The 14,978-nt window shown below is 41.3% G+C and overlaps 1 protein-coding gene across 2 annotated transcripts in view; it reads left to right on the plus strand.

Moving 5' to 3' along the window:
- The window catches only part of LOC126175786 (iduronate 2-sulfatase), a 145,618-nt gene extending 135,401 nt beyond the window's left edge, over positions 1-10,217 (plus strand). For both annotated transcript variants that reach the window (XM_049922762.1, XM_049922763.1), the window contains one exon: positions 9,422-10,217. In XM_049922762.1, the coding sequence (XP_049778719.1) occupies positions 9,422-9,763 (342 nt within the window). In that variant the 3' untranslated portion in view covers positions 9,764-10,217. The remainder of the gene's footprint in view (positions 1-9,421) is intronic.
- The last annotated feature ends 4,761 nt before the right edge of the window (positions 10,218-14,978 follow it).

Consider the following 14,978-nt stretch of genomic DNA (forward strand, 5'->3'; position numbering starts at 1 on the left):
CATCTCCACCCCTGTCCCAAGTCTCCCACTTTACTCATTTAACATGTACTATGGTATTTTTCTCTCTATGATCTCCCCCCTCCTCTTACTCTGTTCTATCTGCCCCTCCCCCCCCCCCCACCCCCCCTCTCTCTCTCTCTCTCTCTCTCTCTCTCTCTCTCTCTCTCTCTCTCTCCCTCTCCCTCTCTCTGTATCTCTATCTTTCCTATCCCATTCTCCTGTGGCCTCTCCCTCCCAGCCATCAGTCTACCTTTCCTCCATCCCTAGCTTGCCTCTCTGTTCTTGTTGATCTCACCAACTCCAATTGACACAGTTCCTCACCTCAGTTGACTTCTGTGCTGCAGCACTTGGCTTCTGATCACTCACGCTGAGCCTCAACTTGGTTACCTTTAATCTTTCCATTATGAGCAGTACAATAAATGCTATCAGTGTAAGTGGAAACAGTGCTGAGAAACAATATTTGAGAGGCACCAAAAATGAAACAGTCAATGAATACTGTTGATAAAGTCAAGTCGACTACTGGAATCACAATGACTTTTTGTTACAGCTTCATATATGTTTATGTTTATACTTCATGAATCACTAGAAAGAGACTGACAGAATGAAATTTCTGTAGTACCATATATTAAGGATTCTTCCTTTCTCCAGCTGAAGATGGAGTGTGAAGGAATGGTTGGTCGTGTGTCTTAGTACAAGCTGTTATTTGTCCATTCTTATCTTCGTAGTCTCTGTAAGATCTTAATGCACTTTCTAATTGAGATTTGTCAGATGGTTTCATTACATCCTTGCACATGTGCTATAAACCATTAATTCACATCATGCCAGCTGTTACCTAAACTTCTGTCTGGAGCACCTATACAAAATAAAAGGAAGATCAGAGATAACAAAATGGCTCTGAGCTCCATGGGACTTAACATCTGAGGTCATCACTCCCGTAGAACTTAGAACTACTTAAACCTAACTAACCTAAGGACATCACACACGTCCATCCCAAGTCAGGATTTGAACCTGCGACCGTAGCAGTCGTGCGGCTCCGGACTGAAGCGCCTAGAACTGCTCGGCCACAGCGGCCGGCAGAGATAACAACCTGTTGAAATTAGGTCATAAGAGACAGAAGTGAAAACTAAACGGAGTGGGATAGAAGGCTTCTTTGCAGCTTAAATTTGAATATCTGAAGTTAATCACTTGCATGTTTCAGTTCTGCCAGAAGCCTTTTGATGGTGGCTAGAGAGTAATGCACACTTTTCTGTAAAACAGTTTAGACAGTGCTAATAGTTTTCCACCTAGTGTTAAATTAGTGGATGCTGCAGTTCCTTTTGAACAATTCCTACAAGGGCAAATGTACATATATGGCAGAGTTAGAATACCATAAAGTTTATGAACTGACCTTTCCTGTTTACGAATCTGCATATTAGCCCTAAATATGATGCCATAGCACATAGTGGAGTGAAAATAAGTGATATTCCAGTATTAGCTGTGTAAGTGTTTTATAAGCCATCTGTTATGTGCACAAACTGCAGATTCACATTATCCTATCAATGTACTGAAATCTGCCATTTGCTTAACTTACAACTTAGTTTCTGTAACTATTCCATTTAATATCTTCATGCACATTGTTCTTCCCAAGAATTTGTATGGTGTTAATGATTCTGGTTCTTATTAATCAGTTGTGCAGTCAAACATTACTACATTTTGTGACGTGCACAACTTTATATTTCTTTACAATGAGAGTAATGTAAAGAATAGCTGTCAGTCTTTATAATAGGCTGATATTTTGACAAGATACAAATCAATAGTACAATTTTTGTAGCCTAATTCTTCCTCATTTAGATAGACTATTTTAAAACGAGTTAATATAATAGAGGGAAACATTCCACATAGGAAAAATATGTCTAAAACAAAGATGATGAGACTTACCAAACAAAAGCGCTGGCAGGTCGATAGACCCACAAACAAACACAAACATACATACAAAATTCAAGCTTTTGCAACAAACGGTTGCTTCATCAGGAAAGAGGGAAGGAGAGGGAAAGACGAAAGGATGTGGGTTTTAAGGGAGAGGGTAAGGAGTCATTCCAATCCCGGGAGCAGAAAGACTTACCTTAGGGGGAAAAAAGGACAGGTATACACTCGCACACACGCACATATCCATCCGCACATACACAGACACAAGCAGACATTTGTAAAGGCCCGAAAAAGTGTTGGTTAGAGCTGGGCTATGTTGATCCTGTGGTTAACTTATGTAGGTAGACAACAATGTGCATAAAGGTTAGGTGGTTGTGATGACGCCAAAACACGTTAAAGGGTGGATAAATTCGGGAAAATTTCGAAAAAACTACGTGTAAATGTATTAAAAGGAGTGGTTTTGTGGTGGCAGATTATGAAAATGAGGCTAACAATTATCTGACGAAGAAATAATGACGTTAAAACCTGTGGGAAGTGGCTAAAAATGATCGGTGATGTGAGAAAAACTGAAATGGAAATAAAGCAAAAGTTATTAGACCTAGCCGAAATGGTTGTTTAATAGTTGAAAGGAACTGTATGTGAACTAGAAACGGTGGATTTTATAGCAGCGGTAGTGTTGAAAGCGGATTTTTTTTTTTTTCTACGTATTATTGAGTATATATCAGCGGGATAAAATTGTATAGTAGATTACGGTAAAAAGGAGAAGATGAATACAAAGTGAAACTACTGGCAAAAACAGAAGGAGAAAATAAGACGACAGAACAGATTTCGAAATGCAACAGTGACAATAACAAATGTAATTGTTGGGTTCAAATTAATGATATGAATATAATAGGGGGAAACATTCCACGTAGGAAAAATATATCTGAAACAAAGATGATGAGACTTACCAAACAAAAGCGCTGGCAGGTCGATAGACACACAAACAAACACAAACATACACACAAAATTCAAGCTTTCGCAACCAACGGTTGCTTTGTCAGGAAAGAGGGAAGGAGAGGGAAAGACGAGAGGATGTGGGTTTTAAGGGAGAGGGTAAGGAGTCATTCCAATCCCGGGAGCAGAAAGACTTAGCTTAGGGGGGAAAAAAGGACAGGTATACACTCGCACACACACACATATCCATCCGCACATACACAGACACAAGCAGACATATGTAAAGTTAAGATAAATATGGTGTTATACAAGAAAAACCTCCTTTTAATAAGCCTACCATGGTGCATCAAAATGTTAGAAGACTTAAAAACAAACATAATGTTTCATTTGCTTACACAACTAGGAAGTCAAAACAAAAGTGTTATATTGTGTCTGCCCTAATTTTTAACAAAATGTTAACCACAGACAATATTAGCAATATATTTTTGTAGGGTATTGTCATGATACTAAAAAAAATTTAGTTAACATGTGCTAAATGCAGTAATTTCTGCTTAACTCAAGAACTGGAAGAAAATTCATATTAACTGATGCAAATATATATATATATATATATATATATATATATATATATATATATATATATATATATATATTTAAAAAGAAAGATGATGAGACTTACCGAACAAAAGCACTGGCAGGTCGATAGACACACTAACAAACACACTCATACACACAAAAATCTAGCTTTCGCAACCAACGGCTGCCTCGTCAGGACGTTGGTTGCGAAAGCTAGATTTTTGTGTGTATGAGTGTGTTTGTTAGTGTGTCTATCGACCTGCCAGCGCTTTTGTTCGGTAAGTCTCATCATCTTTCTTTTTAAATATATTTTTCCCACGTGGAATGTTTCCCTCTATTATATATATATATATATATTCCCGGGACTGGAATGACTCCTTACCCTCTCCCTTAAAACCCACATCCTTTCGTCTTTCCCTCTCCTTCCCTCTTGTTTGTGTGTCTGTCGACCTGCCAGCACTTTCATTTGGTAAGTCACATCATCTTTCTTTTTAGGTATATATATATATATATATATATATATATATATATATAATTGTTACATTATATTGGCCTCACCTTCAGCCCCACTCCCAGATTTAACCAAACAGCCCTCGTCAAAGATTTACTATCCTACACCCGTACTCTCTGCTGGAAATATCACTTTGCCACGAAGAAAAATGATCCTAATCCTACTCCTAATGATCCAACTCCCCAAGACACTATCCAAATTGAACCATGCCTGGAACAGTTCCGTCCTCCGTCACAACGGGACCCACCTCCTCTTCCTCAAAATCACCCTCTCCTAACCTTCCAGGAATTTCTGACTTCCAGCCGTGCCTCTCAATCCTTCTTAAAAAACCTTAATCCTACTCCCAACATCACCACTGCTGAAGCCCAGGCTATCCGTGATCTGAAGGCTGACCAATCCATCGTCATTCTTCCGGCGGACAAGGGTACCACGACTGTGGTACTTGATCGTCGGGAGTATGTGGCTGAGGGACTGCGTCAGCTTTCAGACAACACTACTTACAAAGTTTGCCAAGGTAATTCCATTCCTGATGTCCAGGCGGAGCTTCAAGGAATCCTCAGAACCTTAGGCCCCCTACAAAACCTTTCACCTGACTCCATCAACCTCCTGACCCCACCAACACCCCGCACCCCTACCTTCTACCTTCTTCCTAAAATTCACAAACCCAATCATCCCGGCCGCCCCTTGTAGCTGGGTACCAAGCCCCCACAGAACGCATCTCTGCCTACGTAGATCAACACCTTCAACCCATTACATGCAGTCTCCCATCCTTCATCAAAGACACCAACCACTTTCTCGAACGCCTGGAATCCCTACCCAGTCTGTTCCCCCGGAAACCATCCTTGTAACCATTGATGCCACTTCCTTATACACAAATATTCCGCATGTCCAGGGCCTCGCTGCGATGGAGCACTTCCTTTCATGCCGATCACCTGCCACCCTACTTAAAACCTCTTTCCTCATTACCTTAGCCAGCTTCATCCTGACCCACAACTTCTTCACTTTCGAAGGCCAGACATACCAACAATTAAAGGGAACAGCCATGGGTACCAGGATGGCCCCCTCGTATGCCAACCTATTCATGGGTTGCTTAGAGGAAGCCTTCTTGGTTACCCAGGCCTGCCAACCCAAAGTTTGGTACAGATTTATTGATGACATTTTCATGATCTGGACTCACAGTGAAGAAGAATTCCAGAATTTCCTCTCCAACCTCAACTCCTTTGGTTCCATCAGATTCACCTGGTCCTACTCTAAATCCCATGCCACTTTCCTTGACGTTGATCTCCACCTGTCCAATGGCCAGCTTCACACGTCCGTCCACATCAAACCCACCAACAATCAACAGTACCTCCATTATGACAGCTGCCACCCATTCCACATCAAACGGCCCCTTCCCTACAGCCTAGGTCTTCGTGGCAAACGAATCTGCTCCAGTCCGGAATCCTTGAACCATTACACCAACAACCTGAAAACAGCTTTCGCACCCTGTAACTACCCTCCCGACCTGGTACAGAAGCAAATAACCAGAGCCACTACCTCATCTCCTCAAACCCGGAACCTCCCACAGAAGAACCCCAAAAGTGCCCCACTTGTGACAGGATACTTTCCGGGACTGGATCAGATTCTGAATGTGGCTCTCCAGCAGGGATACGACTTCCTCAAATCCTGCCCTGAAATGAGATCCATCCTTCATGAAATCCTCCCCACTCCACCTAGAGTGCCTTTCCGCCGTCCACCTAACCTTCGTAACCTCTTAGTTCATCCCTATGAAATCCCCAAACCACCTTCCCTACCCTCTGGCTCCTACCCTTGTAACTGCCCCCGGTGTAAAACCTGTCCCATGCACCTTCCCACCACCACCTACTCCAGTCCTGTAACCCGGAAGGTGTACACGATCAAAGGCAGAGCCACGTGTGAAAGCACCCACGTGATTTACCAACTGACCTGCCTACACTGTGAAGCGTTCTATGTGGGAATGACCAGCAACAAACTGTCCATTCACATGAATGGACACAGGCAGACAGTGTTTGTTGGTAATGAGGATCACCCTGTGGCTAAACATGCCTTGGTGCATGGCCAGCACATCTTGGCACAGTGTTACACCGTCCGGGTTATCTGGATACTTCCCACTAACACCAACCTGTCAGAACTCCGGAGATGGGAACTTGCCCTTCAGCATATCCTCTCTTCTCGCTATCTGCCAGGCCTCAATCTCCGCTAATTTCTAATTTCAATTTGCCCCCGCTTATACCTCACCTGTCTTTCAACAACATCTTTGCCTCTGTACTTCCGCCTCGACTGACATCTCTGCCCAAACTCTTTGCCTTTACAAATGTCTGCTTGTGTCTGTGTATGAGCGGATGGATATGTGTGTGTGTGTGTGTGTGTGTGTGTGTGTGTGAGTGTATACCTGTCCTTTTTTCCCCCTAAGGTAAGTCTTTCCGCTCCCGGGACTGGAATGACTCCTTACCCTCTCCCTTAAAACCCACATCCTTTTGTCTTTCCCTCTCCTTCCCTCTTTCCTGATGAAGCAACCGTTTGTTGCAAAAGCTTGAATTTTGTGTGTATGTTTGTGTTTGTTTGTGTGTCTATCAACCTGCCAGCGCTTTTGAGCAATATATACACTCCTGGAAATTGAAATAAGAACACCGTGAATTCATTGTCCCAGGAAGGGGAAACTTTATTGACACATTCCTGGGGTCAGATACATCACATGATCACACTGACAGAACCACAGGCACATAGACACAGGCAACAGAGCATGCTCAATGTCGGCACTAGTACAGTGTATATCCACCTTTCGCAGCAATGCAGGCTGCTATTCTCCCATGGAGACGATCGTAGAGATGCTGGATGTAGTCCTGTGGAACGGCTTGCCATGCCTTTTCCACCTGGCGCCTCAGTTGGACCAGCGTTCGTGCTGGACGTGCAGACCGCGTGAGACGACGCTTCATCCAGTCCCAAACATGCTCAATGGGGGACAGATCCGGAGATCTTGCTGGCCAGGGTAGTTGACTTACACCTTCTAGAGCACGTTGGGTGGCACGGGATACATGCGGACGTGCATTGTCCTGTTGGAACAGCAAGTTCCCTTGCCGGTCTAGGAATGGTAGAACGATGGGTTCGATGACGGTTTGGATGTACCGTGCACTATTGAGTGTCCCCTCGACGATCACCAGTGGTGTACGGCCAGTGTAGGAGATCGCTCCCCACACCATGATGCCGGGTGTTGGTCCTGTGTGCCTCGGTCGTATGCAGTCCTGATTGTGGCGCTCACCTGCACGGCACCAAACACACATACGACCATCATTGGCACCAAGGCAGAAGCGACTCTCATCGCTGAAGACGACACGTCTCCATTCGTCCCTCCATTCACGCCTGTCGCGACACCACTGGAGGCGGGCTGCACAATGTTGGGGCGTGAGCGGAAGACGGCCTAACGGTGTGCGGGACCGTAGCCCAGCTTCATGGAGATGGTTGCGAATGGTCCTCGCCGATACCCCAGGAGCAACAGTGTCCCTAATTTGCTGGGAAGTGGCGGTGCGGTCCCCTACGGCACTGCGTAGGATCCTACGGTCTTGGCGTGCATCCGTGCGTCGCTGCGGTCCGGTCCCAGGTCGACGGGCACGTGCACCTTCCGCCGACCACTGGCGACAACATCGATGTACTGTGGAGACCTCACGCCCCACGTGTTGAGCAATTCGGCGGTATGTCCACCCAGCCTCCCGCATGCCCACTATACGCCCTCGCTCGAAGTCCGTGAACTGCACATACGGTTCACGTCCACGCTGTCGCGGCATGCTACCAGTGTTAAAGACTGCGATGGAGTTCCGTATGCCACGGCAAACTGGCTGACACTGACGGCGGTGGTGCACAAATGCTGCGCAGCTAGCGCCATTCGACGGCCAACGCCGCAGTTCCTGGTGTGTCCGCTGTGCTGTGCGTGTGATCATTGCTTGTACAGCCCTCTCGCAGTGTCTGGAGCAAGTATGGTGGGTCTGACACACCGGTGTCAATGTGTTCTTTTTTCCATTTCCAGGAGTGTATATATATATAACACACATCTTATTGGTTCAGTGGATGCAGATGTCTATGTGGGTACTGAGACAAAGAGCAAACTAATGGGAAGCACATGTAATATGTTCTTAACTCTGGTTTGCTTAACTTAAGTTTAACAAGTCCAGTTGTATTCTAACAGTTCCTTGGCACAAGCAAGTTCATCCCAGATAACAACACAGAGAGGAGGGGCTAACTAGTAGGCTTCGAATGCATTTAATGAACCTTTCTATCCAACAGGCTGACATCAGTGTGGCATCACCTTAAGTTGGCTGTGTGCTGGCACTTGCCTTGCCTGCTGTAGAGGGTGTATCTTAGAGCCAGCTGCAGATTGGCAGGACAGTCACATGAGTTACTGCCAACCTCTTGACATTGACTACATGGTGTGGTGTTGATAGTGTGACATGACACACCTGGCAAACAAAATGAAGCAAATGGTGGGTCTGAGAAGATTTTCATAGTAATTCCTGAAAAATTCTGATAAAAAGAAACAATGATTACGTGACATCGTCAGTGGAAACATGGGGTGATCTATATTTGAGACTCTAGTGTCCTTCTGGAACACTTTATGGGCATCTTAAGATCCATAGTCCCAGAACTTGCAACAAAAAAGTTGCAAAATCCCATGTGTATTATAATCTTACCCTTTCTTTGAGATAGTGACCATAAGGAATATAACACACCACTCCGAATGTCATGGTGACCAGTTGAAGCTGTCCCACTAATGAAAACAGGCGAAACTCTGTTTTGTCTAATATTTTTCAAGTTCTGGTATTATGGATCTGAAGTGGACTGAACTGGCTGAAACTGGTTATCTATGTAACAAAATCTGATCTTGGTAATAAAGTGTTCTATAAGAATACTAGACTCTCAAATAGAAACAATATGGATTAAACACTTTTAATCTAGGTTGTGTTGTTGATTTTCCTACTAGTAGTGTACAATACTTCACAACACTAATACCATGTTAATGATAGAAATGTTTGCCTAGCTGTGGATGGAATCTGGTCATGTTGCACCATTAGCCATATCTAACAGCTTGCCTGATAACAATGAAGTGTTAAAATGAAAAAATGATGAATGAATTGTTAATGAACAGACACCAGAGCTCCAATCCAGTGGTATATATAGTCGACTGGAGTGATGATGCATTCCCAAGGGAAAAAACAAAACTAATTACACAGAAAATCGTTGATTACAAAAAGAAGTGTTTTCAAACTGCAGACATATTATTTAAAATAAAAATATCATAATCAAGAATCTAAAAAAACTGAGTGGTAAAATTCTGTTTTAATGTGATTTGTTGTTACACTTCAATAATGATAATTGGAACTACTTTGCTACATGTCATACAAATGAAAGTGATTTCATATTTACATTTTCTGATTGGATTTTGATGTTGGGCAATGTCTAAGTTTAATTTGAACTGTGTTCCAGGGGCAGTTCACAACAAGGAAGAAAGCAGCATTTAGTCAGTATCCTCGTCCAGGAATGTATCCAACACTAAAACCAAACAGTGACAAACCCCATCTTTCTCAAATAGAATATATGGGTTATTCTCTCAGGACACACACACATCGCTACACTGAATGGGTGTATTTTCAGAAGCAAATTTTCCAACCTGACTGGACAAAAGTTGTTGCAAGAGAACTGTATGATCACACAATAGACCCACTGGAAGACCTAAACTTGGCCGACAGACCGCAGCTCCATGATCTAGTGCACATTTTGAGTGCACAGCTCCATGCTGGCTGGAGACATAGTCTTGCCACTGAATGAAAAACGAGAAAGAAAAGGAAGCTACATCTAGCTAAAGTATCATACCACACAGTTTTTTCCTTATTTTATCAAATTGTAGGTTAAGCCCACACACCTGATATTTCATTTTATGAGTTTGTTCTTTCGTTAGTAAAGAGCACATCTTATGTTATAACAGATGTATTTGAGATTGAAATGTGAAGCTTATATATTTCTTACTTATGCCAAAGCAACTGTTATCTAATATTTTGACAGTTTGTCATTCATTTTTGATGATGAATAAATACCAGAATGATAAAAACGACTAATTTATTAAAAAACTTGTTTGATATAGCTATGATCACCTAGTTTATTAAAATTTTAATATAAACCTTCAGTTTCCAAATATATCTAATACAGGCTTTGGGCATAGTTGCAAGATAAATGTCTGAAGATGGCCTTGTAAGCCGAAAACTGGTTAGTAATAAAAGTCATATTGTAGAACAAAAGCAAACTGGTGCTTTTCATTTATTAAAATGTTTAATAATTTAGCTTTCTGTAACTCTTCTGTTAAACTCATAATTCATTGGCAGCAAGGCTAGAAGAGAATGAATCTTGTTTTGTTGAAGTAAACAAGTTATGCCTCTTTTAACATACGTCTGTGGGTGAAAGTCAGTGGCTTATTAAAACAGACACCGGTATTAAGTTCCACAGGTACATGCATTAATAGGAGAGAATATTTGTTAGTGTGTGTCTTCAAAGGATGAAGAGTCTTTTAGACAGCTGCAAATATTCTTTTTTCACTCATGAGTAGCTGAATTGGAGACACATACCAAATAGCAAGTAGGAAATGATTCAAGGCATGGATTCCCTGAGACCCCAAAACTACTGGAGAGTCATCCTTGACTACAAGTGATCAACTACCACACTCATCTCATGAGCATGCTTCAGAGCTGACTCCAAGATGTATACATTTCGTGTGGCGGCATTGATTCTTGCTCAGGAGGTTGAATATCAAGTGACGTGCAGGCCACTGAAGCTCCATCAAGACCATGGAGTGTTTCTCATTTGAATTTGATAAAAATTTGGAAGCACTTGAAAGAATTGAGATTAGAATCTTTTGTTAATAAAAGCTTTTTCATGATGTTCTACAACACAACTTATTGTTAACATCTTCTCTGGTCTAACAACTGCTGCTTAATTCACACAATCACGCTCTGCAGCTATCATCTGAAACTGCTAGTGAGGGTTTAGGTGGGTGGAGGGTACCAGGCCACAGAAAAATTTAATTAAAAAAATCATAAACCTTTATTTTAAATTTTAATTTAGCAAATACTACAAGTAATAGCAAAGATTATTTATGAAAGTTGAACCAACTTGACCAAGCTGTCTTGAAAAATTGAAATTAATAAGCATAACAGGTAAGATGTTAATTTGAATTCTTGCACAATATTAAATGTAATAATTATGAAAGACTTTAATTGTAGCAGTTCATAACCCAGTTCAGTTCTTGCCTCTGCTCGTGGACACAACTGTTCAAATGGTTGAATACAGTTTGATAATTCAACGAGAACGGAGAAAAGTGTACACTGTAAAATAGACACAAGATAGAACTTGTTAATGCAAGTGAACATAGAGCAAAAGCAATACTGATACTAAATTAATCAGTTGATTAATTAATCACTGTGATTCCTGAAGCAGAAAAGTGATTTTGCTTTAATGTATCTCCTCTAATCAGTGAATGACTAACCTTACAGCTTAAGTCAATAGCTTAAAACATTAAAGTATTAAAACCATTCTAGTTCTGTTGCAGAAATGTTAAATGCATTTATAATATGGGTAGTAAAACTTTAACTGATCAGCTAATGCATATAGTTTAGTCTACAGAAGTGTTTTATAAATATTTTCTCCTTTCTTTAGCACAATACAGAGTGAAACAGGTAGCATAAAGACTAGAAACTGTGCACTGTACTTTTTACATAAAACTGTAATTCCTTATAACCACCTGCAAGGGAAATCATGGTATGTGACTGATGATTTTAAAAAATTAAAAAACTTAAAACAATTTTAGTTGTACTGGTAATATGCCAATGCATTAAACACATGCATTGCTCATCTTTAGGAGTGCATCTGACTGACTTCTCCAACAAGCTTAAATTAGTTCCAAAACCTGTCCCAATCATCAAGGCGAAAATGCTGCAGATTGTAAATGGCTTCAAAGAGCTTCATACAGAGCCGAGTCCACTGCATGCTGACCAGAACTTGTTTTGCTCCACTAGACCTCAGGCATATTACATAAATCACCAAATGATGCTGGATACATGTATATGTACTGTAGTTAGAACAGATTAACCCTCTGAAGGTAGCAGTCTGCTTAACTTTACCACTACATCTGATAGGCTTGTGGTGACTCAAATCAAAACCATCGCTGTGTATCTTGTAGAAATTTGATTTAAAAGTATATGCTGACAAACAGGATATTATTTTTGAGCCACTGGGGCTTTGGTATATGACTCACTGGCCAAATGAGACAGAGAGAGTGAGCCCTTAGCCATTTGTCACACAGAATAATGTCTTTATAGCACCACCACCATTCCATGTTGGCAGGCACTGCAATGCATGTTGGCATGCAATAATGTACAGAAATGACTGCAATTGATCAATTGCACTCAAGACAGTACCAAACTGGCTCTGTCACTGAAGTACAGTATTATTTTTAGTTGCCATTTTTTCACCAATAAAACTTCCTAACATATTATCTTTGAAAAATGGGCACTTCACATATATGCAGGCTGTCTTGACCTGGAAATTATTTGATGGTGCCACCTGCAGCATAAGCAACTTACCAAAAAATTATTTTCTTGTACAAAATTCTTTGTACCTGAAAATGAAACAGTGCAACATTTTTTTGTATACTGTAGGTGTAGCCTAAAAATATTGTACATTTCCATGTAAATTAGTGTAAAGTGAACTTGTATTGGATGGGAGACAGTTTTATGTTAACCTTATATTATATGTACTTATTTGTTGTTTATGGTGGATAGTTATAATTAAAGTTCAGCTACTCACAGAGGTCCAGTATGGGCTGTAATTACTGTATGGCAGTGAAACTTGGTCGATGAGCTAATGAATTAATGTGGAACTGATCTGCTGATTTACTCTGGAAAAATCTTATTCCAATTTTGGCCACCAGGTGTAAATCTGGCACTGTACACAATTTGTATGAAGGCATGATACAGTATGTGTGCTGTCATTTAACAAGGTGTAATGTGACTCAACAGTATGGATATTGAGAAGAGAGACTGTGCACTGTTAGTGAAACTGTTTTATGTGAATGGCAGCATTTATAGTGCTGCATTAAGAGAGTAGCACCAACAGAAAGGTGAGAGGCCTGGTGTCATTAAATGGTTTAAAGTTGAAAATGAAATTTGAAAACTGAGATGAGCTTGGTGTGGCACCTGAATAGGGAGGTGTTCTATGCTCGTGGAAGTTATTGATGCGTTTGCTGTCATGAGAATTGTCTATCCCATAGTTAACAGTACAGAAAGTATTGCAATCTGTTTTAGACTTGTACCCATACAAACAGTACAGAACCAGACAGCGCAGCAACTGAAACCTCATGTTCCACAGCAACATTCTGAATTTCTCCTTCATTTTTCTGGCATGGATCGAATTTGATGACATGTGGCCGCACATTTTACACTACAAGCTACAGTGAATACACAGCACTGCTAAAGTTTGAGTACTGTTAAACTGCGTATTGTGCCTGAAGAAACATAACACTCACTGTATGTAACTGTGTGGTGTGGATTCACAAGCAGCTTTATTCTTGGTCCATTCTGTCTGCTTGTGTCTGTGTATGTGTGGATGGAGATGGATATGTGTGTGTGTGCGAGTGTATACCTGTCCTTTTTTCCCCCTAAGGTAAGTCTTTCCGCTCCCGGGATTGGAATGACTCCTTACCCTCTCCCTTAAAACCCACATCCTTTTGTCTTTCCCTCTCCTTCCCTCTTTCCTGACGAAGCAACCGTTGGTTGCGAAAGCTTGTAACTGTATATATTGGAACTGTATATATTCTGTAACTTATCAAACGAAAGCGTTGGTACGTTGATAGAACGTTCTTTTAACACAGAACATTCTAAATCCTTTCACCCATTCTCTTTCTGTAGTGAAGCTTTCATATTCAGCATCACCTTCTCACTGTCATTTCCTGTATATGTCTTCCTCCCACTGTCTCCTTTTTTCCTTGTTGGCACTAGCTCCTGTCTACCTCTGCTTCTGTCATTGCCTGCACCCCTTTCTCTCACTCTTCCTTACAACTGTCTCCTTTTCTGGCACTTTCACTGGCTTTCTGTCCCACTGCCATTGGCTTTCATTGGTACATATGGGTACAGGAGATGGGGAAAGTGGGAAAATTTTTTCATGTTAAAGTTCACTACTCTGGAGGGTTTCAGACCCCAGGCCTATGCATGGTATCCACTCATCTTTCTTTTTCATTTCCACTGCCTCCTCTCTTTTGTTCCCACTGCTGCTACCTCCATTCATCTCTCTTTCTCTTTTACTGCTACTGTCTTTCACTGACCATCACTATCTCTTCTCTCTGTGGCCCCCACTGCTATTGTCTTCATCCATCTCGCTTTCTCTTTCACTGCCACAATCACTGTCTCCTCTCCTCTCTCATCTACTACCACTGTCTCTCTGCTTCTCTCTATCAGCACAAAAAGTACAAATATTTTTGCATGTCAAAATTTTTGGTGAGGAAGGTGGAATGAGGTTTGAGGCAGCTGGTTCCCCACTTTACCGTCACAGACTTTTAAGGACGAGCATATTCTTCTTTTTTGTGCTCTAAAACTAGCGTTTTTCAGCTGGTTTGCTTCTTTTGCCAGTTACAGCAGGGTGTGCTGCTTATACCAAAGAATTATGTAGGCTAGTAAAGTTTTGTGGTTTATTTATATATTTCAACACATTTACATACTTTAACATACACCCGTTAGTTATAATTAAAATGCAGTTATTCACAGAGGTCTAGTGTAGGCTGTAATTACTGTATTCCAGGGAAATTTGGTGGATGTACTAATGCAGTAATGTAGAACCAATTTACATTTAAAAACAGTTACATATCTGGCATTGTGAATGCAAGAAAAATGTATAGGAATGTTTCCATATGTGATGGATTAGGAATGGGCCACATGCAGAAAAGGTCAAACAAGTAACTAAACCATAATGTTGATTTTATTATTAACCACCCTTTACAGAA

Source organism: Schistocerca cancellata, chromosome 3, assembly GCF_023864275.1.
Source record: "Schistocerca cancellata isolate TAMUIC-IGC-003103 chromosome 3, iqSchCanc2.1, whole genome shotgun sequence".
Classification (NCBI taxonomy): Eukaryota; Metazoa; Arthropoda; class Insecta; order Orthoptera; family Acrididae; genus Schistocerca; species Schistocerca cancellata.